A 27,606-nucleotide genomic window follows, 5' to 3' on the forward strand; every position below is an offset into this window, starting at 1 on the left:
TTCACAAGTTTTTCAAGGTTTTCCTTCATCTGTAGAGAAGACTTCCCTTTGTTCAGCACTGGCAGAATTATTCCGTGTCGCGTTCTCATACAAGCTCTGCTTATTAGACTTTCCTTTGCTGCGTCCCACAAGGGGACCTGATCGAGTAGGCCTGGGCAGAGCAGACCTAGCGTGGAGCTGCAAGGCTGTCGCTTCTGTTTGGCGACACGGCTGCTCGTGATACTGCTGCTTCTCTTTTTTTTTCCTTGGCGTTTGCCTAGGCTAGGGGGGACCTGAGTTCAAGCCTTCAGCCCTTCCTTTGAAAAGGGATGAAGCTTGCATATCTTGCCTTTTGGTACAAGCTCTGAGTCCAGGCAATGTGCAGCTTTGAAGGGGATCGCTCCCTACCTCGTGCTGAATCTGTTTCCCTTTGAAGAGATGGAAGTTTTCGTAGGTTGAAACCCCTGCTCACCATGCTACCTAGGAACTGGGGCATGTAGCTGGGGAGGAGACACTGAATTTTCTTGTTCCTTGCTGAAAGAGCTATACCTAGATTTGATCTAGTGACCGATTAGTAAAAATAAACAAATGATCTTTAAAAATGAGCCAAAATCCAAGCTCGGGCAGTTGATGATGAGGCTGCAGTTGCCTTGAATGATTATTCAGTCCTTTTATGTGTGAGGAATAGCTTCGAGGGGAGGGACTGACATTGCCCCATCTCTAAATGTGTGTGTTTGGATGCTCCTTTGTAAGATGAAAACATGGGTTAAAAGTATTTAAAAGTAATTGAATTTGTATCTTAGTGCAGATGAGAAATCTAGTCACTGAATTAAATGTAAGGCAACACCAGCACCACTAACTGAAGAAATCCCTTCCTCTATTTTTGTGTAAGGTTGTTGAACTCCTGAGGTCATTAACTTTTGGTGTGGAGAAGTCAACATCTCCTTCTGGTGTTAGGCTTCTAAGCCCTGGAGAAAGGTAGACTTTAAGATAAAGCATTGTCATCAGCATTTCTAATTAGCTAGTCCAGGCTAGTTGAGCTCTGTGTGCTGGCTCAGTGTCCTGCCGGGCTCTCCTTGCCTTGCTTAAGGAGTGCTGATACTGAATGTGGGAGGCCAACCACCAAATGTTTGGCATTGCTCTTCATTGATCAAGCCCTCTGTCTTTTAGGGTTTGTTGGACTTCCTGCAGATTTGTGTCATGTCCTTACCTTCCAAATAGCCCTTTAATATATCTGAACAAAATGTGATGTTTTATGGCTGGGTTCTGGCTGGCTGGTGCATATATGCTGATAGATCAGAAAAGCAGACAGATAACTGCTGAGTGTGGTGCTGTAGTCTTTCCTGAGAAGTGTATGAATTTGGAAATTTTTCCAGATACCAATGTTCATGAAATGTGTATGCATTTCAGACATGATGCATCTGTGTCAGGTTTGCTCAAAAATGGTCTGGGGGTCCTGAGGTTCACGTGAGAGAAGAATAGACTAATAGAACAGCATGATCAACTAAGCCTGGTTTCTTTAGGAAATCAAGATTAAATTATATTTATCCTGTCCAAAGGTTGTTGAATAAGTATGATGACTTGGATTAGCTGTGAAGGGTGCCATGGGATTAGGTAGTTAAAAGTTAATGTAATATAAGAACACCTAAATCTTACAACTTCCATCATTTGTAAATGGTACAGCTGTTTGAGGAAGATTTTGGGGCTTCACCTTTCTCCCCTCCCACTTCAACTTCCAATTTCGTCAAAAGTTCTGGTCTAAAATTATCATGAGAAAATCAGTCATTTATCATTGTTACTCCCCTCCATTGCAGCCATTACAGCAGTGGGGAAATGTTACTGTGTTAGAAACAGAAAATTACTCAACTGTAATAGTTTATTATGTAATTTCTGAATTTAGTCTTGTGCACTTTTCAGTTTGTCATCTGAAGTATTACTTCTAATAGTAATACTATAAAAATTCTTGTAACTCTACTATGTAAAGATCTTTTCAGTAAAAACTACCATGTCTTTTCCAACTGTTTGCCTTGTATGTTTGGCCAGTTTCTATATCAGCCATTTCTTTGGGATTTTTTTTGAGGGATGCTTCTACTTTGATGGGGAAGAGAAGCCCTGTGTATATGTAGAGATAGCATGTCTGCCAGAATGAAGAGATAGACCAAGGGCAATTGTTCTGAGTACACTGCCTGTTAAAAGCAAAACCAAAATGATTTCTACTTTACCTTCTTTATTATTCTCTCCTCCTTGTGTTTTCCTCAGTTTAGAGCACTGAAGCAATTTGTTCTTCAAGAGGACATCGCTGAAATACATTGTTTCTGACAAGGAGCAAGAATCTATTAAATATTTGGCTTATGCTTTTTGTAGAAGTTGACAGGATAATTAGGAGATGTGAGATTGTTTTCTTAACACACTGGAGTGCAAGAAAGGCAGGATAGTTGGCATGCTTAATAGAGTATGGAGACTTCATCTGCGTATGGCTGCTTGAAGTTTTAGGAGTTGAGAGCTTTCCCCAGCTGTTTGCTGATTTAATTAGATTTTTTCCTGTCAAGAAATCTGAAGGTCAACACATGCTTAGTAGAATCTGTCTTTTATGATGATTAAATACCCAGAGATAGATCTTTAAGAATCGGTGGTGCACACTTTTTAAGCTTCTGTTGTGTTCATTTCTATGCTGGTCAGGAAAACAAGCAAGTATATTTTAAAAGCTTATAAATAGAAAGGTGGCTGTTTCTTGCAAGTCTCTGAAGTATCTGTGGAGATTGAATGTGGGTACTGTCTCAGAGCAGAGGTTCCTGCATTAGAGATAATTGAGCAGTGTGGAAATGGAAACTGTTTATTAGGAGATTGTTAGTGACCAACAACATACTAGCAATTGAGCTGTGTGTGTACTAGCCTTTTCTTAACCTTTTCCCTGTGTGAGTCATGAGAGCAGCACGCTTCCCAGAGTTGTCTAGTTTGTGCTGTTGTCTGGGTCATGCAGTCAGACAGGTGAAAAAACTTCAATATTGTACATCAGCAGTGGTGTTGGTCTCTTGGTGCTTCTGGTGGTGCTGGCAAAGAGCTTTAAGGGCAGCGTTTACTGTGAGGCTTTGCACTACAGTTCCATGCATCTCTTGACCAGCTGTTTTGGTAGGGAAGCTGAAGTAGATGTGTTCAAGGAAATGGTTGGGTTCCTCATAGAGAAATGAAAAACCTTTCTAGGTTTGTTGGCTCATTGTTTGGTTTTGCTATTATTTGTTTTGCCTTTGAATTTCCTTAGTTAAAAGACATATGTAGTAATAGCAGATTAAAGAGGACTGCAGTTTTTTTCATCCCTGCAAGAGCTTTGGTTGTGCTTTCCTAGAAGTTGGATGAAAATCTATTTCATGCAATGCATGTGAATATTCTGGCTTACGTTGAAAGTGTTACCTCAGCAGTTTGGTGGTGAAGGGAGAGGTTCAACTTTCAGTTTGTTGTGCTTTACACTTACTATAGGAATTCGTTTGGGGGAAAAATCGCTGCATAATATTGAAAAGCTCACTGAGATAAGGACATCTTGTACAAGTATCCTGTTACTTAAAGGGCACTGAATGTTCATAGTACTAAATAGAATTTCTAAACAGATGGTCATAATTAACATAAAATACATCCACAGATAGAGTCTATTTGGTGTTCTAGTAATTATTTCAATGGTCCAATACTTTAGCATTAATTAAGCTGTAGCACAGCCAACAATGGAATCGCAGTAAAGAGTTACTGAATTCAATTGCAGAGGGGAGATCTCAGCTTTCTCAAAACAATTACCTTTTTTCCACCATCAGAGAAAAAACCCAGCATGTTCAACATGTAATTAAAACATTTGTGTACTTGCATTTCTAACAAGCTGCTAAAAGAAGCTTGTTCATGGCCTTGAAGTGAACTAACTGGTCTCTAGGTTGCACAGAAAGTCAACATCATTGCACATTGCAGGGAAGGGTGGGGCTGTCCAGCTCTTGGGTGAAGCTGTGAATTTAAATCTCCCTGACCAAAGCTTGAATGTAAACGGTTTCAGTGGACTCCTTTGGCCTGTTATCTTTTTCAAGAGCATGAGTTATATAAGGTGGGATGTCTTTCAGAACAATTTCTATAAATCCATATTTTCTGTGGAAGACACTTATGTGCAGTTTGCATGGTGCTACTGCACAGTGAGCTGTTTCAAGAGAAAAGACTTAATAGCAAGCCAATGGAAGTTATTGCTTGCCTTATAGTATGTTTTGTCCCAGGTACCTGGATTTTCAACACATCCAAGATTTTCTTGCTGTATGTTCATGGAAGTGGAGCTCCATTGTTGTTTAAGGTAGAGATGTGAAAAGGAAAATTTGAGTACAGCAATCTCTGCCCTTGAGTGCTCCAGTGGGTTTTTGGGCGAAAAGGAGGAAGTAACACCAGAGAATCATAGAACTAAAAACTAATCTCTCATTCTTTTACTATTTTCTTCTGATTCTTAACTTTTGTTAATTGATTTGCCTTTTCCATAAAATGTGTCCTTTTTTTTTTTTTAAAAAAAAAAAAGCATATCTGTGTTTAGTTGTGACTGATTAAGTCTGAATAAGAGCTGCAGAAGGATGGCACTGTCCTACTTCGCCTCAAATGAAAATAACATTTTAACTCCACCCTGGGGGAAAAAAAGAAAGTGTCTTCTCCCCACCTCAGGCCCATTCTACAACCAGGGAGTGCTCTCAGGGTTTTGAAAACTTGAGGTTAGATGAGATAGTGTGAGATGATTACTGTGATTCCTGCCTTTACGTTTTCTGTGCCAATGTGTGTCTTCCTCTTCCTATACTAAAGGTGTATTTAATCCTGTGAGAAGAACTTTAATGCCATTTATTGTGAATAGGTTAGACTTCAATTTACGGTAGTCTGCGTTAATTTAATTCTTGAGCCTTTTTGGGTACAGTTATTAAAGTTGGGGTTTTTGAGTACTTCAACATAAGGATTTGGTTTTATTCTGTAAAATATTGAAATGTTGGGGTTTTTTAAATTAAACATAATTCTAGAAAACATGTTTTAAATACTCTGTTATTCACTTACAGCTGCCAAAACATAGTACAGTGAAATAATGGTCTGCTAGCCTGCTAAACAAGTGTCCAGCTTCCACAATGCCTGTGCAGGCAGCTCAGTGGACAGAATTTCTGTCCTGCCCAATCTGCTACAACGAGTTTGATGAGAATGTGCACAAACCCATCAGCTTAGGTTGCTCTCACACTGTCTGTAAGACCTGCCTGAACAAGCTTCATCGCAAGGCATGTCCTTTCGACCAGACTGCCATCAATACAGACATCGATGTGCTTCCTGTAAACTTTGCACTCCTCCAATTAGTTGGAGCCCAGGTATGATTTAAGCAGATTTTTGTTTTGCCACTTCATGTTATTACCATGTACATGCCAGTTGCAATATGTGTGCTGATCTTTTTCCCTTGTTTTAGTCTAAAAAAATTGGTAAGACTTAAAAACTTTTTAAAATTTAGAGGTCTGTACATACTCTAAAAGCAACCACACCATTTTCAGGACCATCCTCTTCTAAAATGAAAGCCTGTTCTAGTTTTAAGCTAAATTCTGTTTTAAAAAGGCTCTTGAACTGTGACTGGAGAAGAATACCCATTAGGAAATAGGTAATTATCTGTCACAATTGTCACTAGAAAAGTGAACCTGCAGATTCCACTTGTTAATCGTACTCTTGCAAGGAGTCTTGTTTCTGCATGTCACATGGTTGAAAATAGCTAGCTGTTTAACCAAGTTTCAGAAGTGTGTGCATAATTTTTTTTAGAATATGCATGATGATGGCTTTTCAGTTGCATTTTCACAAACTGCCTAATCAGGCCAGAAATGTTCCTGTGCTGTCTCACAGCAGTGGCAAAACAGCGATTATATAATCAGTACTGTGCTTTATGGAAACTAAACAAGTCTGTTCACCTTATACTGGATTCATATGCTTTTTCACATTACTCTCACTATAACATCTGGGTGATGCAGTAAAAAGATGCTTTTCACTTTGCTTTTTAATGCCTTATCACATGCTTTGACACAGCTATTGGTAATAACACTATCTATGCCCAAGTGGTTTTGTTTCTCAAGTTCCCATGTTCCTCTCATTTTTTTTTTTTTTTTGTTTCTGTTTGTCTCAAATCACTGCCTTGATCTTACAACATTCATTTTCCTGGTCTCCTGACTTCTTGCAATGTCTTTAAAGCAGTTTAATGTATTGTGACTAATACTCCTTCTGTTTTCATTGTCTGACCTCGTTACTCGTAGAATTTTTTCCACCAAGTTAAGTTTGCTAGTCCTTCTCTTTGAAGATTTCAGCATGCCCAACTTAAGCTTATTGTTAAACTTTGCTTGTGATTTTTTTCTTGTTACTTTCTTGCTATTTAATTTTGTCTTAACTTACATTGTCTTTCTGTAGTAAATCATGCTGATCTTGTACACTCATCATCCTCTCAAATCTTGTGTTCTTAATTTATCTCTAAAGTACCTTCTCATTAGATCTTGGTTATTGTTTTCTATCCTACTTTTATTCTTAATGTGTTAAGTACTAACAAAAATGATCTTCCTTCACCCTGATCCTCATCTTGAGTCCTTCTTGTTATTCCTTATTACATTCTGCAAACCTTGGATGGGTCCCATCTTTCATTTCTCTAAAAAGCAGTGTACATCTGCAGTGTTATGTAATTAATAGTAGTGATGTTGGTACCATCATAGGCATATCAGATAGGTCAGCCAGGTATATATAATTATTCTCTTCTCTCTCCCCCCCTTGCATTTTTTTTAGGTACCTGATCATCAGACAGTAAAGTTGAGTAATGTAGGAGAGAACAAACATTATGAAGTAGCAAAGAAATGTGTTGAGGATTTGGCACTCTACTTAAAGCCATTAAGTGGAGGAAAAGGTAAGTCTCTACTGAACAGCGGAATTTTGATGTATCTTACTTTTAGCAGCATTGCTTTCAGCACTAAGTTTAGATGTCAGTGGGATAATCCTCTCATTTTTGTAATAAAATTTCCCTTATGTCTTTGAAAGCTTATTCACATCTGTGACACATGACTTTTATTTTTACTTTAAATTTACAAAGTACTTTTTTTATTTAACCCTATTACCTTGGGGCTAACTTTGTACTAAGGCTGAACTTTCCTCAAAGGATGGGTTTGATCTCAATTTACGACTCTGTGTAATTCATTGTCGAAACCAATTTTAAATAGTTGTCTAAAGACACACATTACTAAACATTTTTGTTTGCCTTATTCAGATAAATTTGTCCAATTAGAAGCAATATTTTTTTCCTTTTCTCTCTTTCTTTGAAGGTGTTGCAAGCTTGAATCAGAGTGCACTGAGCCGTCCAATGCAAAGGAAGCTTGTGACACTGGTGAATTGTCAGCTGGTGGAGGAAGAGGGCCGCGTTAGAGCTATGAGGGCAGCTCGATCGCTGGGAGAGAGAACTGTTACAGAACTGATCTTGCAGCACCAAAATCCTCAGCAGCTTTCTGCCAATCTTTGGGCTGCTGTCAGGGCACGAGGATGCCAGTTTCTAGGACCAGGTAAGGTACCTGTAGAATCTGCGACAGAATATATTTAGCTGCACCTTTTCTTAACAGAAAATTCTTTGGAAACTTCTTCTATTCAGCTGAAGATGAAATTACTTCTGGTTTTCAACTTTTTGTCAGAAAGGAAGGAGAAGGAAAATGAGAGACAAGTTAGTAAAATCTGCTGATTTAAAAGTTTTTGGGTGTTTTTTTCCCCTTATTAACTGTCCTTTGAGATGGTGAGGAAGTATTTAAAAAATCCTGGCAAAGAAGAGTAAATAAGCACGTTTTTTGCACAGTTTGTAATGCTGTGGAACTGTAACACAGGCTGGTTGCACTGCTGCCTCTGATTAGAATGGGATAGGAGACTGCAACTGCTGTCTCGTACATACTTTAGCTGTAAATACAGTCAGCCTAACATTAGTTGGACCATACTTTAATTTTTAAATTTATGGTGATCATGTTTATATCTTTGATAGAAACAGCAGATTCTTAGTTAAGAATGCTGCTGAAGCAAGCAAAGAAATGAGAATGAAATTCTGTTTACACTGGAAGTAGTTCTGTTTTGATTCCAATAACTGATGATAAGATTCCTGTATTGTTCCCATCTTTGTTTTATACAGTTTCATCGTGTAGCATCGATGAGATGTCCAAAATGACAAAGGCTGCAAGACTGCACAGTGGAGAAAAAAACAAATACTGCACTACTGATGTGTTTCTTACTGAAAATTAGTCTTAGTTCCTTGAGTTCGCTGCGCTTCTAAATACTTCATCTAAACTAGCAAATTTCTTAATGTTTACAAAGCTTTTTTCTTATGATCAGTGAAATAAAAAGTAGTAAGGAATTATGTTCAAGATCATTCACATGCTCCTACTTACCATGTTAATACATGATAGCCTTGCTATTTTCTAGCAATATATTTCACTTCCTATCTTTTTTGTGTGTTAAAGCTATGCAAGAGGAGGCACTGAAACTTGTATTACTGGCACTGGAAGATGGCTCTGCACTCTCAAGAAAAGTTCTGGTACTTTTTGTTGTGCAAAGGCTAGAACCAAGATTTCCTCAGGCCTCTAAAACGAGCATTGGTCATGTTGTGCAGCTACTGTATAGAGCATCATGCTTTAAGGTAAAATACCAATATTTGAAGTTCATTACTGTGAACTAGTTCAGCTCCAGAGAACCTGACCTAGGATTAGTATCTTTCTCCTGTAAAATGTTATGAAAATTCATTTTCTACACATTTAAACAGTTTAGACTGTAAGATTTTATCTAGAACTGTCATAAAGTAGTTGTTTGATATATAAAATTCCCTGCAAAAGGAACAAATGGTCACATGTGGAATTAGCCAGAAGAGATTCCAAAATTACCGCCCTCATTATTAACTGTTGCCCATCATCTAGAAATTATGTCTCCTGAAAGAGGCATGAAAACTGACTCTGTAGGCACTCCTAGCCTGCTTCAGGAGGAAGTGAAATATTTTAATGTAATCACTTCTGACTTTGGACTCATAAGAGTTGGCTATGGCCAGACATGCTGGGCTTGCCTAGATGCTTTCAAAGTTAGAATCCAATCCCACAATTCTAAGAAAAACTTTTGGAATACTGTAGTCTTGGGAACTTCCCTAGGCCCAACAGCAGGCACGGGAGAGAGACACCATGCACAGAGAGCACTCTCAGACTGTTCCCACACCCTGGTCACTCTCCTTTTTCTTTTGTCTATATCTAGCCGCCTTACACTGAAGAGGTGCTTTATTTTTTATATATAGGGGTGGGTGGTTTAAAATGAGTATTTCCAACTCTTTATATCTGGAGAAGAATGAAAAGTTAATTCCATGGGTCATTTTTCTTTTTGAATCACACTTAAAAACATGATTATCACCACATCACTAAAATAAACATTAAAATAATGAGACCTGTTGCTCTCCTTTATGACTAATATCTTCTGTGACCTAAGAGCTGTGCTTAGCATTTATAGTGGACTCTCAGCTAAATACACTTTTCTTCTAAGTGTCACTATATTAATTTTCCTTTTTATTAAGTCACTTCTAGAGACTTTCCTGGTTTTTTAAGTCATCCTTTAATACCAAGTAGCAAAAACTACTAGTAGAACTGCTAAATATCTAACTATATCCTATGACTTAAGCAAATCTGATTATTTTCCTAGTTGGAAGTGGTGAGTTGATATAGTTTTGCACCTGTGGTCCTGTAAAAACTTGGAGAGCTGGTGTTTCTGCCTGTGTGTTGCTAGCTAAGTGTATGAATACCTGGAATAAAACTAAATACATGCTAAATATACAAAAGTGATACTTTGTGATTTGTGCTATGTAACTGTCTTTTTCTGATGGACTTGGAGGGGCTTTTTTTGTTAAAGGAGGAGTATTTAACTATTACTGTTTACTAGGTCACTAAAAGGGATGAAGATTCTTCTCTGATGCAACTTAAAGAAGAGTTTCGGAGTTACGAGGCTTTGCGGAGAGAACATGATGCCCAAATTGTTCACATTGCCATGGAAGCAGGACTTCGAATATCACCAGAACAGTGGTCCTCCCTTCTTTATGGTGACTTGGCACATAAATCACACATGCAATCCATTATTGACAAGGTTTGTTAAAGGAGTGATTTTTAGTATCTTTGTAGGATTAGATTTGGCTATTGCATGTTATAATAAAGATCCAAGAACTACTTGAGTTAACTTTTTGTCTTTAGTCATATCAAATATTAATTAAAGCTAGTATGAAGGGTTTTTTCGCCACAGTAGTGTATTCTTCATATGAAGATACTTTGGTTTTTCAGTAGTTTAAGACTTAATTCCCTTTTTTGTGTCTTATGATGAAGCTTCATAGGGCAGATTCTGAGCTGAGAAATAAAATTTCTCTCCACTGATACTCTCTGTATGCCATCTGAAGACACTACGTACTGCTTTAAGGAACTGGTGTAATGAAAATATTTTTAAGATCAGTAGTTCACAGTTGTAAGATGTAGAACACTAACACTTACTTTTTTTCAGCTCCAATCTCCAGAATCTTTTGCAAAGAGTGTACAAGAATTGACAATTGTCTTGCAGCGCACAGGGGATCCTGCAAACTTAAACAGGCTGAGGCCTCATTTAGAGCTCCTGGCAAACATAGATCCCAATCCAGGTATGCACATGAAGCTTTCTAAACATTTCTTGATAATTTTTTGTATCTAGCAAAGTAAATTATTAAGATAACCCCATTCCTAGTTTCAAAATTCCCATTAATTGACATAGTGCATCATAAACTCTTCTTCAGGGCTCTGAGTTCTGTCCTAGTGCTTGGTGTTTTGAAGTACTAAGGGAGTTGCCTCTTATTTATGATGCTACTGGAATTATTGACAGAATGACAAGCCTGCTTTTAATAATTTTAGATGCAGCATCTCCAACATGGGAGCAGCTGGAAAATGCAATGGTTGCTGTAAAGACTGTGGTACATGGACTGGTGGATTTCATTCAGAATTATAGTAGAAAAGGCCATGAAACTCCCCAGGTAACTATATTTGATTGTTGCATTAAATGTCTTAATGTACATTTACTGAAAGATGCAACTTTGAAAAATTACTATTGATTTGAAATATTGATGGTGTTTTCTGTGGAATAATTGATGATACTGTTATTTACTGCATTCAGGTTTTGAGAACTTAACATTTCTGAATATGGAATGCAGCAGAGCTTGCTGTAGTAAGATTCATACAATCGCATCATACTTAGCCCATCAACAAGAAATTTCCTTATTTTTTTGATTAAAAGTGCAAAATGTAAAAACCTTTCATGGATGTGTTTTGTGTGTTTTTAAGCCTATTTTAATGGAAATGTCTGTTAGATTGTCAGAGAAATGTCTTGTGTGGATTTTTTTTTTTTTTCCAAAGCCACAACCAAATAGCAAATACAAAACAAGTATGTGCCGAGACCTTCGACAGCAAGGGGGATGTCCAAGAGGAACAAACTGTACATTTGCTCATTCTCAGGAAGAGCTTGAAAAGTAAGTGTGGGAGACTTATTTTTCTTTTTTTTTTTTTTTTTTTTTCCCCCTCTTCAATTCCAAGCAATCTCCATAGAATTTTGGGCACAGTTTCTTCTATATGTTTATTCATTTGGAAAGATTTGTAAATCTCTTGAAGTGACAACACTTTACATGAAATTGAAGGTACAGAAAAATCAATATATGCAACCTAATTCAATTTTTTTATTTTACCCCATATGAAGTAAAATTTCCTTTCCTGAAACTGAGTCTAGGCTCAGTGTCTGTCAGGGATTGGTTGTATCATCTACAAGAGAGAGAATGTTAATTATATTTTAGTTGATTAAGGAATAAAACGAGTTATTTGAACAGTATGTAACATCTCTGGGTTTGAATATGTTTTCACCTAAATCCGTTTTCAAAAAACTGCAGAAATGGATCCTCTAAGGGGAGAGATGATCTTGGGTTACAAGAAAGATATTGATGTTCTATCTGCAGATTGTTGAAAATAGGCCCCAGTTTTTGAAGTCTTGTAATTTTTGGATATCCTGTTCTTCCCAATCCCTTTCTTTTGCTAGCTTTACAAATACATTAAACTTCACAGTAAGCATTTTTATAATTGCCTATGTCTTTTGTGTATATTTGTTTATAGATATCGCTTGAGGAACAAAAAAATCAGTGCAACAGTGAGAACATTCCCCCTTCTAAATAAAGTTGGCGTAAATAGCACCGTCTCAACCACAACAGGAAACGTGATTTCTGTCATAGGAAGCCCTGAAGCATCAGGAAAGATGGTGCCAAGTACTAATGGAATAGCTAATCTAGAAAGTGGTGTTCCCCAGTTGATCCCTCGCTGTGCGGACACCTCCTTGAGAGCTTTGGAGAACACCAAGAAGGGAGGGAAGACTGGAGCCAATGGCCAGAATGTTTCTGGATCCCCTACAGAATCACTACCTGAAAAGTAGGTGACTTTTCCATAAAGATAACTAAGCACAACATTTTGCTTATAGATTATCATGCAGTTTGTGGATGGCAAGCAATAGATCCTGAAATCTGGTCCTGGCTTGGTTGTTGCTGGTGCTCACTGGCTGCAGAGTTGTACAAGATGTTGTACTGCAGTGCAGATGTTGTTATACAAAGCCTGTGGATTCAGGTTGTCAGAACCAGCATCGGTTGTTTTAGCTGTTGAATACTCCCATGCAATATAGATTTAATTGTAAATCTCTCCCTTTATGTTTTATTCTGTTGTTCTCAGCCTGTCATCTTACTTGCTAGTGGATTATTACATACAAATAAACCAAAAAACTTGCACTTAAAATTTGACAATTTGTGAAACCAAGAAGTGTGCACATAGTGCATACTCCCTGAATGATCTTGGAAACATTCTAGTTTTGAGGTTTTCTCTTAAAACTTTCCAGATGCTTCTCCAGAAGGCACTGAGCCTCTAAACAACTTTTCAAGGCCAGCCTTTGAGTTTACCACAATACGCTTAAAAGTGGTATGTAAGCTTTTAGGTACATACCAAAATATTCCTGTTAGTGTTTGAGTTCTCTTAGGAGAAAGTCTAAGATGTAATAATAGTATGAGTTTGTGGCATGAAAACAAAATTTCAGAGGAAGCAACGTGGCCCAACTTTCCACAGTACATGGGAGTGTACACAGAGATGACTAACTGAAATAAGTAAAGATCTGTTTAATGTTTTCTTGGTAATCCTTTTCAGTAAAATTGGTTCTCCACCCAAGACTCCTGTAAGCCAGGCAGCAGCTACCTCAGCTGGTCCTCCTAATATTGGAACAGAAGTTAATTCTGTGCCTCCAAAATCCAGCCCATTTGTCCCCAGAGTACCTGTCTACCCTCCACATTCTGATAACGTTCAATATTTCCAAGATCCCAGGGCTCAGCTGTCGTATGAAGTTCCACAGTACCCACAGACAGGTGAGTGAGATGAGCATTGAATCAAAAATAGCTCTGAGCTTTTCTCTAGATAGGCCTGAATGCTAAGAAATAACTTTTATCTCCATTTTGTAGATTTATTTGTTTGTTTTTAAAATATCAGCTGAACCTTCGCTTGATGGAGTACTAATGTGGTCCAATGCTGAGTATGGGAGGGACCTGTAGTTTGCTCCCAGTGTTGGTGGTTCTTGTCTTTGTGTGCTGTATGTTATGCAGCTTGTACCTCAGTATCTAGAAGAACTTGAACCTCAAGGTCTTTCATCTACTTTTTCCTTTGTTAGCATTTAATTGCATTTATCTAGGCTTGCTCACCCCATGTCCTATCCATGAGGATATCTATAGACAGGATTCGGACCCAGGGGCATAGCATGCTTCTACTGTGAGACTTACACATCTTTGTGCTTGCTCAAATGTTTTTGAAAGGTTTCGGTCATCTTTTTAGGTTGCAGTGTGCATGCTTATATTCAAGCAAGCAGTTAGGTGTTATAGCATCAGGTTATTCACAAGCCCTCAGAACAAAAGACAGAGGTGTTCAGACAATTGTCTCCAAAGAAAGAAGAATCAACCAAGTGTGAAATGGTTATTTATGGAGCTTTGGGTTTTTTAGCAATACAGCTTTTTATTTGAGATAACTATTTCAACTTCATAGATAAAGAAGTGCTTAAGATGCTGTCTTTTCAGTTACGTAGTTATACCATAGCACATAGGAGCCGTGGCAGAGAAACTCATTTTTCAATTTGTGTCAAGGTGGTGAAGGGTCAGCATTACATCTGCAAATATGGTTGTCATACATAAAATTACATTCCACAGAAAAATGATAGGGTCAGTAACAGGTTTGTAAAGTGTGACTCTTCATTCTCTAAAGGTACTTATCAACACTATTTACAGTTTTAGAAGGTGTAAAATTCTGGGTCGTTTGTGGTTACATTAAATATGCCTTTTTCCAATTTTTAAGGATATTATCCACCACCTCCAACAGTACCAGCTGGTGTGGCTCCCTGTGTTCCTCGCTTTGTGAGGTCCAATAACGTTCCAGAATCCTCCCTCCCACCTGCTTCCGTGCCATATGCCGATCATTACAGTACATTTCCCCCTCGAGATCGACTGAATTCTCCTTACCAACCTCCTCCTCCGCAGCCGTATGGACCAGTTCCTCCTGTCCCTTCTGGAATGTATGCTCCAGTTTATGACAGCAGGCGCATCTGGCGCCCACAGATGTACCCACGAGATGATATTATTAGGAGCAATTCTTTACCTCCCATGGATGTGATGCACTCATCTGTCTATCAGACATCGTTACGTGAGAGATACAACTCTTTGGATGGGTATTACTCTGTGGCTTGTCAACCTCCAAACGAACAGAGGACTGTGCCTTTACCAAGGGTAAGTGAGAGCCAGAAAGGGAGGATGTAGTCTTGGGTCTGAAGGTCAATTCTGAAAAGCTGGTAAATAATTATCATAGACCTCTTCTGTTTGTTTGGGGTTACAGTGATCAAGAAGTGTCATCTGGACAAAATTCTTGTTTTGTTTTTAACCTTAATAAAATGGGCTTGTAAAGTGGGCCACTCTAATCTGCATTAGGACCAGAGCCTCTCTGCCTCTAATTCCCATGCATGTAGCTTAAATTAATTACATATTTGAGATTCGAATTGCCGTACATGTGCCAGGTTCTCCTCCAAATCCTTGTGAAATTCTTCTACTGGTATCAATGGAAGTTTACAGACCCAAGGGAATTTGGGGGTCCAGGTGTGTCCCCTGCAAGTATTTGCCTTCTGACTAGAGTATGATGGGATATACAGTTCTATATTTATTATTGCTAGGAGCCTTGTGGTCATTTGAAGACTGGTTATGATGAGCAATTAAGACGGAAGCCGGAGCAATGGGCACAGTACCACACGCAGAAAACTCCTCTGGTATCATCAACCCTTCCTATGGCAACACCATCTCCAACGCCACCTTCTCCTCTCTTCAGTGTAGATTTCAGCACAGAGGTGGGAAGCCAAAGAACTTCTTTATTTTCCTTTCCTGTTTCTGTAAGATACTATTTAATATTTCTAGTAAAGATTTTCTACCTGCCATCTATTGTTCATAAAATTAAATTAATCACCTAGCAAAAGGAAAATAATATCTAATAATGAATGCATTCAGTTTGATATTAAGATGATGCCAAACACGATTGCAGAAAAAAAGGTCAAGAAGTGATTCAATTTACCTTCACTAAAGGAAATGTAATTTTATTGAACTAGCTTTGTGAACCATCAGGTTTTTATGTAGGGAACAACAGTTGTTTTCCATTAAGAAGGACCTTCCCTTTTGTACTCCTTTATGCCTTTTATAAATGGCATTATGACATGATGAGTAGACTGAATCAAGCTGCATATGCTTGTTAAGTCCCAGAGAATGTATATCCTTTAAAAGTGGCAAAAGGCATTCATAGAATGTCATGTACTTGTGTGATAAGTTCTGTAAACAAGAAAGAAAACGCAACAAATAACAATAGTGTGCATTTGAAGAGGAAAAAAAGTCTTGTGATATTTTTTTTCTATGTGTAAATTAAATGCATCCAAGAAAGCACTTGAGAACCACTGTGCCAAGCACTCTTTGCTGTGGTTTGACAGTTCTGTTGATGGTATTTGAGGTGTTAGACTCTGATTATTCAGAAAAGGTCTTGTAACATAGGTGTACCTGAAGTCCTTTATTGCTGCATTCAGGGCAGATCAGGATTTAGTCATTTTCATCCAGGTTGGAGGGTTCCAAGTCATACTTCTGTCTGCCACTGGCTTATAAATGAAAGGAAAATGCATGGCTTTTTCTCAGTTTCATTACTGGGAGTATTTGCCTGAAGAAACCTGCCAATAACATAGAGACATTGACTTCAGTGTCTCATCTTGGCAGACCAGGCAGGTGTTTGTAGTGTCAAAGCTTGCCCTTTTTTGACAGCTGTCAGCTGCATTGGTTTAAAATTTGACATAACTGCTTATGTTGTCCCCAAGTCAAGTCTTGAATACAGCTAGAAAGCCTTGATTTACTTTTGAGATAATTTAATTAAATAGCAGTAAATGTCTTATCTTATTTTAAGACTAAATTCCCTGTTTTTATTATTCACTACTTATTTATTCCCTTTTCCATAGTTCTCAGAGACTGTCAGTGATTTGAGTGGAACTAAATTTGAGGAAGACCATCTCTCTCACTACTCACCGTGGTCTTGTGGCACTATTGGCTCTTGTATAAATGCTATCGACTCAGAGCCCAAGGATGTGATAGCCAATTCAAATGCCGTGTTAATGGTAGGGGTTTCTTCATGTTACCTCAGTAGTGTAATGATACTTAGATGCTGAAGTGTCTCCTGTTTGGTTAAACAAGGCTTTTCTTTTTTTTTAAAGTTGATAGCTTCTATTCTTAGTATTTTAAAGTAGTTCTGCCCATTTGAAGTTGTTTGGAATATCTTTTTCCCAGTTTTGTGAATAAACAGTGTGTTTACTTGAGTGACAGAATGTAGTGCTATGACTAAAATTATCAGATGTCTGAAACAGCTATTTTAATAACAGATATCTGTAAATCAAACTTGTAGCTAAAATATTTGGAGTAGATGGTCTGTAAACTGATAAGAATTTATTAATTTTAGATGTGTCCTCTGATTATTAGTGAGATACAAATTTTTGATTACTTAATTTTGTTTGTCTCTCCAGAGTTCTTTATATAAACGCATGTGTGTACACGTACATCCTTACAATTTCTGAGGTGTCTAAAATAGTCTCAGAATACGTCACAGTGGCAGGCCTGACTGGTTAATACATGGTCATTGTGTGGCCAGTTCAGAGCAGGTGTTTCCATTGCAGAAACACATTTCCTATTTGGCTTAAGTGCAATAGTCCATCCTCTATGAATGAATCACTGGCCTTTTCAGGATTCTAAGATTTGTTATGTTGCCATTGTTTCAGAAAATCTTTACTCTGAAGTTAATCCCAAGAGCAATATACACTCACAGAGAAACGTTGAAATGCTGTGGACCCAAGATAATCAGCATGAACTTAATCTTGGCTGTTTTGTACCCACAGCGAATCCTACACTATACCTCTTACTTGGCTTGAAGGCACATTCTCTTCTAATAAACAGTTTAATGGCAAGAAATGTGTGAAAATAAGATACAAATTATTTTTTATCACCCAGTTTACGTGAGAGAGAAATGCTAACTGAAAGACTTTAGGGAACAAAAAATACACAGTATGGATCATGGAATAGAGCTTACCTCAGGAGGGGTAGGAGTTCATGGTTTTTGGAGACTTTCTGCTGTATTGTGAGCAGGTTACCTTTATGTTCGAGACAAGTGTAACCGAATCTCATCCCAAGCCTTCTGTGATACTGCCTCCTTCAAGTATAGGAAAGGATACTGAAGGGCTTTAAAGCATACTGGAACTTTTTCTGCCTGGAAACACAGGCTTGGAAAACCAAAATGACGACTTCTAGCACTGACAATAGGTTTCTCATGGTCAGTTTGTCATTAAAGGGCAATAGTTAAGTCATCGAGGCCCATCTTGGCTCCCTAGTTGGATGGATTTTCAGCTTTGTATTCAGCACTAATAATCAGAAAGTTACTGGCCAACTGAAAAATGTAAATAAACTGAAATGAGCCCATGTATCTTCTATCTCCTAAATATGTAGGATTTGGACAGCGGGGATGTTAAAAGGAGAGTGCATTTATTTGAAACTCAGAGAAGGGCAAAGGAAGAAGATCCTATAATCCCATTTAGCGATGGACCGATCATCTCCAAGTGGGGTGCAATTTCCAGGTCATCCCGCACGGGTTATCACACGACAGATCCTATTCAGGCCACTGCTTCCCAAGGAAGTGCTACTAAGCCCATCAGTGTATCAGGTACAAGTACAGGCTTTGTATAACAACATAGCATACATCACGAGCATTTCATCCTGTCCGTGCTTACTATGAAGATGCAAAGAGCTAAAAATACCTATAGAACCCACTTCAAGAACAGAGGAGATAATGAATGCTATCTTAATTTGTTATAGATTATGTCCCTTACGTCAATGCTGTTGACTCAAGATGGAGTGCCTATGGCTCAGACTCTACTTCATCGGCACGTTATGCAGAACGGTATGGACTTTATTTCTGTGTTCTGTTAAAAGCATTTTCTGTAGCTTGCTGTTCTTCATAGTCCTGAATGTGGGGGGAAAAAAATCTGGAACTATTAACAGACATTCTTAATTTTAAAGTAAAAGATTTTTTTCCTATCAAGCATAAAACCTTGGAAAAATTAGGTTAAAACTTGTGTAGTCTTTAATACTTTATGCAGCTAATAATACCCAATTACTATCAACGTATCCCGTGAGAGACCTAATCAAAGTATTCTAGTCAGGTACTGCCAAGCTGTCATGTCAAAATACCTGATCTTGAGTAGTTTCTCTCAAGTTTTTCTTGCCCCGTCTTAGCCATAAGTGAAATAAGGGTATTTGTTTCATATAAGGCCTTGGAGTATTGCAAGCCCCAATGAAGATGAAGAGCGGTTATCTTAGTCACATAATTTCTGTCCAAAAATCTAATATTGATAGGTTAATGAAGATTATACAGCCTTTGCTTTAGAGAACTTGTTTTTAATTCCTAGTTTTGCCTCCTTTCTCTTAAAGGGACAGGTTCATAGTTACAGATTTATCTGGTCACAGAAAGCATTCCAGCACTGGAGATCTATTGAGTATTGAATTACAGCAGGTAAGATCAGATATTATACCATGTGGGGTTTTTTAATTAAAAAGTGATGTAGTAAAGTGATTTTAAATGGATTTTCTTAGTGTAGCTTGCAGAAAAATAGTACAATTCACCAAATGATCAGTAAGGGTTAACTAGATGCTAGCCCTGCAACACTTGACTTAGTATGATGCATAAGGACTGCTCATTTGAGCTGTTCCATTGACATCAGTAAGGCCACTTCTGGCAGAAAGCGGTGGGCCAGGTACATGTCAGCAAATGCAGAACAAAATAAATGCTGTGCATTAAAGGAACACATAGTTACCTGTCTAGCAAGAGAACTGTTCTTTCTGTAAGCTGCTTTAATTTGCCATTTGACAATACATTGTTTAAGTGTAGTTGCTGGTAACTGCTATTTTTCTTTCCATAGGCCAAAAGTAACTCATTATTACTTCAGAGAGAGGCGAATGCACTAGCCATGCAACAGAAGTGGAATTCTCTAGATGAAGGCAGTCGTCTTACCTTAAATCTTTTAAGCAAGGAAATTGATTTGAGGAATGGTGAGGTAAAGAAAGGGGTTAATTGGGATGAAACAAATCTTTGAGTGTTTTTGAATATACATAAGTGCATGCATTTAACTAGGAGTTCAAACTCTTAGTTAACATTCCCAAATATTTATAACGCATCCTGTGCAAGTTAAGTTACTGTTGATGCACCTAGTTATTTCCCTGAGATCAAGTAGGTGCACCTGTTATGCTGCATTTACAAAATGGGAAGAATGTGGCAATCCATTTTCATGCAGTCATTACATTTTGTTCTACTTGTATGTGTTATAAATCCGAACATTCTGCCAGTGGACTCTACAGAAATTTCTACTTCAGTATTCATTCTTTATCTCTGTTTCGGTATTTTAATGTGATTAGATTTAGCATTTTATCCGATGTTGTCTATGCCCAAAGTTCTGTTTGTATCTGACTAGCTCTTTTGTATTGTAGAAATGTTGTGTCATAGAAATGGATCTTCTGTTTTCACTTTGATACTTGCATGTTGTGTGAAGCAGGTGAAAAGCCAACTTGATTTTTTCTTTTAGACCGATTATACTGAAGACTGTGCAGACACAAAGCCAGATAGAGACATTGAATTGGAGCTCTCAGCCCTTGATACAGATGAGCCTGATGGGCAAAGTGAACAAATAGAAGTAAGTACAAAAATCTGTGTGTCTAAAGACATCGCTGGGTCCTTTCATTAGTTATTTAAAAAACTTCTAAAATTTCTTTGTCAATTAATAGATTATGTTGATAGCAAAGCCTTTCGTTTTTAGTCTTTGTAGTGATATCAAACATTTGCCTTATTTTAACACTAGGGGTCTCACACTTCTCACTCAGATACCTGGTGGTTAATATTACCAAAGTTAAAAACAGCCAACTGTGGTGCCATAGCTTTCAGCTTTTTGTGCTTTATCTTTTGATAGCATTAGTAATGATGGGGAGTCCATTCCTTTCCCTTTCCCCTCCTGGGTTGAAACTGTAGTTTGTAGAATGTTTGACATTGAAGTTTACATTTAAATGTGGTAATTCAAATTAAACTTTGTGTTCGCATGATTCTAACAGGAAAGTCATTTAAATTGTAGTCCAGTGTTCTTTTGTTTTCACTACTATTTCATTGTTTGCAATTCTGTGCATCTGCCTCAGTTTCTTCTGTGCTATTTCCTCCTTTGCTGTGCAGTCATAAAACATCCTGGTGTTTGTTCCAATCACTTGTCTTTTTTTTTAAAAAAAACATCATACACTTAAAAGAAATTAAGGTTCTTATCTGGAACATATTCCATAATACATTCCAATACTGACTTACAGTACTGGCTACAGCTTTTGTTTGCCTGTGGTATATGATGCAGTACTGTAGTATGAGTTGTGAATTGCCGTTACGTGGGTGGAAGGACCTTTAGCCTTTCCTTTACCTCTAATTATTGAAACGGCTCTCACTGTCTTTATTGCCTCCTTTGTATCTCATGTGCTAAATAATTTTTTAACAACTAATGTTTACACTACTGTTGTTGTTCACTGCCATCTTTGAATATTTTTTTTCCTTTTTCCTATAGTAAAATTCGTTACGAATATAGTATGAAATAAAAATAAGGAGTCTCCTGATGAGTCTACCATTTAATTGGCTTCATCTAGTGGAACATAATAGGAAAAATTAAAGATGGTAGCAACAGTATTGATGAACATTTATCCTTTTCTCCTGTAGGAGATTCTGGATATACAGCTAGGTATCAGTTCTCAAGATGATCAGCTGCTCAATGGAACAACTGTAGAGAATGGGCATCCACTAAAGCAGCACCAGAAAGAATCTATGGAACAGAAGAGACAAAGTTTAGGTGAAGACCTTGTGATTCTGTGAGTGTTAGACAAAACAGCAGTGTCTGGCAGTATTAGACAAACAGCAGCATCAGAATAGTTGAAGTATGATTGTTTAAGGATGAACTACATATCTACTCAGACTTGGATTAGACACCTGCATTGTGTGTACATGGTGAAGTGAGAAGAACCTGTTAAGAAATAGAATTAGGTCACAAATACGAAAGTTACAGGATGGTACCATTGTTCGTATGCATTGTTGTAATTGTATATACTGAAACGTGTCACAGCTGTTAAAAATATCTTTCACATTCAGTAAGCAAAAAATGCAGAAGTATTTTTATAGTTAACAGAAATTAAGAAAAACTTCAAAAGGTTAAATGTCATACTGTTTGCACAAATCTCCATAGAGAGGTAGTTTTTAAAATACACTATTTTAGGTTTATATGTTCTGTAGTCTTTTAATGTGTAATGCAGCCTTTGAAGATGAGGCAGACTACATTTAACATCTCGAGCGTACCGTTCCATAGTAAGATGTTTAGCCTGTTGCTAAAAATGAGTTTATGTCAGTATTTATTTAATGCACACAATTCAGTTCCGGATACTTGTGCGTGTACTTGTTTAATATTTGTGTAACTTATTTTTCTCCTCAGGGAGGAGCAGAAAACAATCCTGCCCGTAACTTCTTGCTTCAGTCAGCCGATCACAACATCTGTTAGCAATGCAAGCTGCCTGCCCATCAGCACATCAGTCAGTGTTGGCAGCCTCATTTTGAAAACTGCTCACATTATGTCTGAGGATAAAAATGACTTTTTAAAGCCTGTTGCAAATGGCAGGATGGTTAACAGCTGAAAGGCATTCATCTTTCCAGCTTGTGACCACACCATGGAAGCATTTACACTAGCTTTTTATATATATAATATATATTATATAATGTATATTTTTTTTAAAAAAAATAATATTGGGGTCATGCATTTCCTGTGGACTCTTTGATACTTCAAGCCCCTCTCGCATTAGCATTCAGAAGAAAAAAAAAAAACTTACTTTACTAGGGTAAGGCGTTCACTTTCCACAAATGAATGGAATTTGGACATTGTTTTACTTAAGCTTAAAGCAGCTTTTTATGAGTTTGTAGCAATCCGGTGCGGTATCTGAGCCATTCTTGTTTAAAATGGCTTCTGTAGAAAACTAACAACTCAGTTATTTAAACTAGCAGGATCCTACGATGATACATCTAGTGAAAGGAAGACTAACTTATTTGTCTCTATTTTGTTTCATGAGAGAAGAACTTGTGTCTTGTTGCAGCTGCTTTTTCTTTAGTTGTGGAACTTTGCATGGAGTATTGTTTCCTGTTTGAAGACTGAGAGGTGGAGATTTGGACTTGAGACTTTTACAGGGTTAACACACCATTAGCTTTGCACTGCTACGTTATTTGCAGGTCTGTGGTGCAGTGCTTTGCTGCAGCTTTTTGTTTCCATTTCCAACCCCCCCTTCCCAATTTCTGCTTTAGTACTGTAGATATGCATACACAGGCTATTTGTCCAAGTAAAGTTATCAGAAGTAAACCAAGTGCCTAAGTCCTCCAGCTAATGTACTAGGTATTGATTTCCCCAAGTTATACATGAAACAATTTTGAACTGTTTTGAGAGGTTATGCACTAATGTAACAGCAATTTTGGTTTGGTTTGTTTTTTTTCTTTTTTTATTAATAGTTCTCAACTTCGAGATTATTGAATCCAGATGACTTGGCAAAAAGTATCAGGTGCTCTTGGCTTTCCTTTGAAAACCCTGTATGTAGTGTTTGCACTGACTAACAAGATGGTATTGCTGTTTTTTGTACTGTTTTGTTTTTAACTTAAACTAAATATTGGGAATTTAAGGCGGTTGTGTTACCTTTGTTAAATGTTGTTAATCATAATTTTGTATTCAGGTTTAATTTTTGTTTGTTCAGTGGCAACTTATTTTCAAAGACCCTGAAAATATAGCATTATCTGACCTTCAGAGTACTGAAAAGTGTATGAATTTATGCCCTGCTAAGATGTGACTGTGAGAATCATGTTAGACATGTCAGCTGAAAATTGGTTTTCATAAATACACACGAAGTAGAGCCCTGGGCATATTTTTTTTTTTGAGAAGCTTAAAAATCCACTTTTTTTTTTTTTTAAATAATGCAAGACTGTCCCTCCTGATGATCACTATCTTCTTGTTTGTCCTCTTACTTTTCTTTGTGACAAGTTTTACATTTTTTTTATGTTTTTATTAACTTCTGTGAAGTTGTTTACTCTGAAAATTGTACTGGAATATTTTAAGCCAAGCTGATCTTTCACCAGGTGTACTGCATGTAAGGGCTTTTCCTGCTAGCAAAATGCTTAAAGAGGATCATTTTACTGGTCGTCTGAGTTGTTATTTTACAAAATCACAGCTATGTGGTCGGGTAAGATTTTGATAACTGTTTTGTGCACGCTTCTGGGGGGTGGGGGTTGGCATTTCCCTGAGGGTTACTGATTAGACTAAGTAAATATTGGTGTTTGATATCTCTCCTAATGGACCTGTCCATGAAATAATTATGTTGTAAATATACCTGAAAATCCAAGGGTTAGTTTTGATATTCTGGTGTCAGTATGGAAGATCTTACACATCTATTTAATACTCAAATGTAAAGGAATGTATGTAGAAAAACAGTCGAGTAGTCTTTTCTTAGTTTCCTTTGGCTGTTGCTGTACCTTCCTATAGCCAGTGCCACCTCATAGCTAGGATTAGACTGATGCTTTGTTTTCACTTGCAACTTGAAGTGAATGGATACAAGAACCAGACCACCTTTGTCACCTTAACTTATTTCCTATTGATGTTAACTTTAACTTAGAATGTTAGACATAAATATGATTGTTGTATATTTTATACCAAGACCATTCTGTAAATACGAATTTATATTACTTTTGAAATGCTTCTGAGATACTATTATTTGCTGTACAATGTAATTCCAAACAGATATGCAAACAAGTGTGTCTCTTTCATGGATATTTAAACAGTGAGATCTTCCATGTTGAAGGTGATGTAATTTTTTTAAAAGATTTTTAAATTTTAAATTGCTATTTTGTTACAAAAATAGAGAAAATATAAAGGTTTGAGAAGTCCTTATTTGCCCTCAGGGAAAGAGCCCTCTGTGCACCAGAACTCCACAGAACATCTTCAGCATGATCTGAGGGTGAATATATACTACATAAATTGATTGTGTATTTACCTTAACTTTTTAATTTTAAAATTGCGATTTTAAAAACTTGGTTGTGCTCTGCTGGAGGGGGATTGGGATAAGCTGCTTACACACATTTGTCTGTTTGTCCAGTGAAATTACATAAGCCTAACATACTCCTGCCAACCATATTGGCATATTTAAGAGCAAATATATCTATATACTCTTGTCTGCAGCAGGAGGTCCCATGATATAGCAGTTCTCTAGGATGACCATACACTCCATATGGAAAGTTGGTTCTTAACTGAAGCTAGTTTCTTTTTAGTTGAAATTTTAATATATAGAATGACAGGCAGAGGAATTATTTGAGGGTTTTAACAGCATGCCAGCTTTGTCTTACGGTTTTAACGTGGACTGTGTGGTTTTTGCCATGAAACTATGCCCTCCAGTGCCCTGACAAGGAGAAGCTACAGGTGGGAACCTAGTTCTGGCTTTCCTATTTGTTGAAGTTTCAGCCCTCGACCCTATACAAACAAGTATGTATTCATTTGTCTAGTTGTAAATCAGGTGCCTTTGGGCTATGAAAGGGCTTATTTTCTGACACTGAGATGTAGTGACTTATCTTTGTGTGTTAATAGCAGTGATTCCCGTTTAGGTTTTGACTTAACTTACCTGTGCTGTCAGAAAAAGGCCCATAGCAGATTGGAGAAAGAGATTGGCTCTTTTGCTTTGCTTGGACAAGCATTTTAGGTTGTTTTGGTTTGTTGTTTTCTTTCCCCCGCTTTGGGGTACAGCAGGGATTTCACATGCAAGAGAGACAGGAATTATTAGTATCTAAGTTAATTGTGTTGCCTCACTACCTGGATTCATTCCTTGGTTTGCCTCATTTCCCACATAGGTCTTAATAGAGACTAATGCTTGTGCTGGGAGAATGCTTGTGTGAGAAAGTAATTATCTGTACATTCTTAACATAGACTTATAGCAGAGTGATTGCCCTGCTACTGATATTTTGTTCCTGTAAACAGGTGACAAGAAATGAATCTTAGTGTTTATGCAGATTTTGCATTGTAGAATGTATACTAGACCCTTCAAAGGAAAGGTTAGACTCTTTGCAAAGCAAACTGGCGTTGGTTCTTGGTAGTCTAGTACAGGGACACTAAAGTTTGACATTTGATTTAGGAAAAAAATAAAAGTTGTACGCAGCTGATTATGTTAAATAAGCTCTTAATTGCTCTTTGTAGAAGTCTAATTTGGAAGGTTTTAGTGCTTTGATAACACAGTTGAAATTTTAATTTATCCTGTACTCAAGAGCTGAATGCTGTTCGTGTATAATAGTGTACTAGGCTGGATGAGGTACAAAATAATGCACAGTGGTCAGAAACAGCTGAGGAAAGAATGTTTAAAATAACTTGATCTAAACTCAGAATAGTTCCAAACATTGTTTTTGTTTGCTTTTTTAAAGCACAAGTTGTCAAGTTGTACCTGTTGCTGTACATAAACACTGTATGCCAGCAGCTCCTTGATCATATTCGTGAACAGACTTTTCATTATTATTAGACTGTTATTAAAGGGAGATGTTGAATTTGAGAGTGTAACAAAATGAGAAATGATTGGGTTATCTATAGTATGTACAAGTCCATTCTTTATGTTGTAGTTTAATCCCTTTGTTAGGAAATTCCCTCTCATTGAGGGACCTCTTCTGCAAGCAGAACACAATAAGTGTGCTTTTTTAAATGACCCAATTTTCCAGTATAAATGAACAGCTGACTTTGGCAGTAGTCGTTACTGTGCATCTCTTTGCTGGCAAGGGAGCACGTCAAGGAGGAAAAAAAAAAAAAACAACATACACATACACACAAAACTGTCAGTGATGTGATGAAACAAATCTGAATAATCAGAATGACCAATACCCGAACATAATACTACACCCCATTATTTGAGAAGGATGCTTGTGGAAGCTTTTAATCACTCAAGATTTTGCTGTAAAAGTTGAAATAAAGCAGAACCTGGCTGCATTTATTACTGCCAAAAGCCAAGGTCATTTGCACATAGCCCATCAATTTATCCAGAGTAGATCTCAGTTAATCCAAGGCATGGAAATGCATGCATTTTCTTAGCTGGGCAAACAAGTACATTATACGGTAGTTGTGATACAACACACGTGGCTTTTATTTGTACTGCACATACCCACTGTACAGCCACTCAGAAGTATTGTGGTTAGCTTGCAGCATCTGCTGTCCGCATTTATACTGTTTACTGCGTATTCTTTTCCCTGGAAGTTTTAAAGAAAATTTTTTTTTTCTTGTTGCATTGATTACATTTTATAAATTTGCTTAGCTGGAAAGTTTGGGAAAAGAGGCCTGTTTGTCAATTGTACAACCGATTGTGAAGCTCTAGTGTGAATATTTTTACGTCTGTATTAGACATTTTCTTTGCAAATCTATTGTTCGATTGAAATGTAAATGAAATAAAAGATGGTGTACACCCATCATGTATAAAGCAGGCACCATCGCTACGATGGATTTAATGCTCATTTTTATGGCGCATTCTCAGCTTCTATTTAAAACTATAATTTAAAAAAAAAAAAAATCTGTAAAATGAAATGGGGATATATGGGGGAGTAAATTCTATTCCGTTTATTTCGGTTTTGAGTTCCCAATGGTAATGTTTCCCTTCGTGTTAGAAGTAGGGGGGCCCCGGCGGTGGGGCGGTGCCGTGTGTGTTTGCCGTAGCACTGAAGTGAAGAGGTTGTAGCTTTGGCTGGTCACGGAGTAGAGCATCCTGGTTTTCAGTGTTTGAGAGACTTGATGGAAGAAGTTTGCAGTATTGACATGTATTTGCATGCACGAATAAAAATTATTTGTCCACCTTAATCGCCTCTCTGCCTTCAACCGGGACTGTGTGTGTGTGAGGGG

General features: G+C 37.5%; 1 protein-coding gene and 1 non-coding gene across 4 annotated transcripts in view; both read left to right on the forward strand.

Moving 5' to 3' along the window:
* RC3H2 (ring finger and CCCH-type domains 2) overlaps positions 1 to 27,564 on the forward strand; it is a 31,023-nt gene extending 3,459 nt beyond the window's left edge. Inside the window, exons 1-21 of one of the 3 annotated variants that reach the window (XM_032982298.2) lie at positions 4,231 to 4,294; positions 5,031 to 5,327; positions 6,766 to 6,883; positions 7,296 to 7,529; positions 8,466 to 8,641; positions 9,916 to 10,116; positions 10,522 to 10,654; positions 10,902 to 11,020; positions 11,400 to 11,512; positions 12,144 to 12,452; positions 13,212 to 13,426; positions 14,400 to 14,827; positions 15,265 to 15,435; positions 16,576 to 16,731; positions 18,107 to 18,320; positions 18,473 to 18,557; positions 19,088 to 19,169; positions 19,576 to 19,710; positions 20,236 to 20,343; positions 21,393 to 21,541; positions 22,156 to 27,564. In XM_032982298.2, the coding sequence (XP_032838189.1) occupies positions 5,097 to 5,327; positions 6,766 to 6,883; positions 7,296 to 7,529; positions 8,466 to 8,641; positions 9,916 to 10,116; positions 10,522 to 10,654; positions 10,902 to 11,020; positions 11,400 to 11,512; positions 12,144 to 12,452; positions 13,212 to 13,426; positions 14,400 to 14,827; positions 15,265 to 15,435; positions 16,576 to 16,731; positions 18,107 to 18,320; positions 18,473 to 18,557; positions 19,088 to 19,169; positions 19,576 to 19,710; positions 20,236 to 20,343; positions 21,393 to 21,541; positions 22,156 to 22,354 (3,576 nt within the window). In that variant the 5' untranslated portion in view covers positions 4,231 to 4,294; positions 5,031 to 5,096 and the 3' untranslated portion in view covers positions 22,355 to 27,564. Of the gene's footprint in view, positions 1 to 4,230; positions 4,295 to 5,030; positions 5,328 to 6,765; positions 6,884 to 7,295; positions 7,530 to 8,465; positions 8,642 to 9,915; positions 10,117 to 10,521; positions 10,655 to 10,901; positions 11,021 to 11,399; positions 11,513 to 12,143; positions 12,453 to 13,211; positions 13,427 to 14,399; positions 14,828 to 15,264; positions 15,436 to 16,575; positions 16,732 to 18,106; positions 18,321 to 18,472; positions 18,558 to 19,087; positions 19,170 to 19,575; positions 19,711 to 20,235; positions 20,344 to 21,392; positions 21,542 to 22,155 lie in introns of those variants that run through there. The other 2 variants (XM_042786477.1, XM_042786479.1) reach the window with 2 other exon arrangements.
* LOC116959115 lies at positions 10,321 to 10,432 on the forward strand. The gene has a single exon (XR_004405654.1). It is a non-coding gene; the product is annotated as a small nucleolar RNA SNORD90 (small nucleolar RNA).
* Positions 27,565 to 27,606: the final 42 nt, after the last annotated feature.

The sequence above is a fragment of the Tyto alba genome, unplaced genomic scaffold (assembly GCF_018691265.1).
Source record: "Tyto alba isolate M040663 unplaced genomic scaffold, T.alba_DEE_v4.0 Super-Scaffold_11, whole genome shotgun sequence".
NCBI lineage: Eukaryota > Metazoa > Chordata > Aves > Strigiformes > Tytonidae > Tyto > Tyto alba.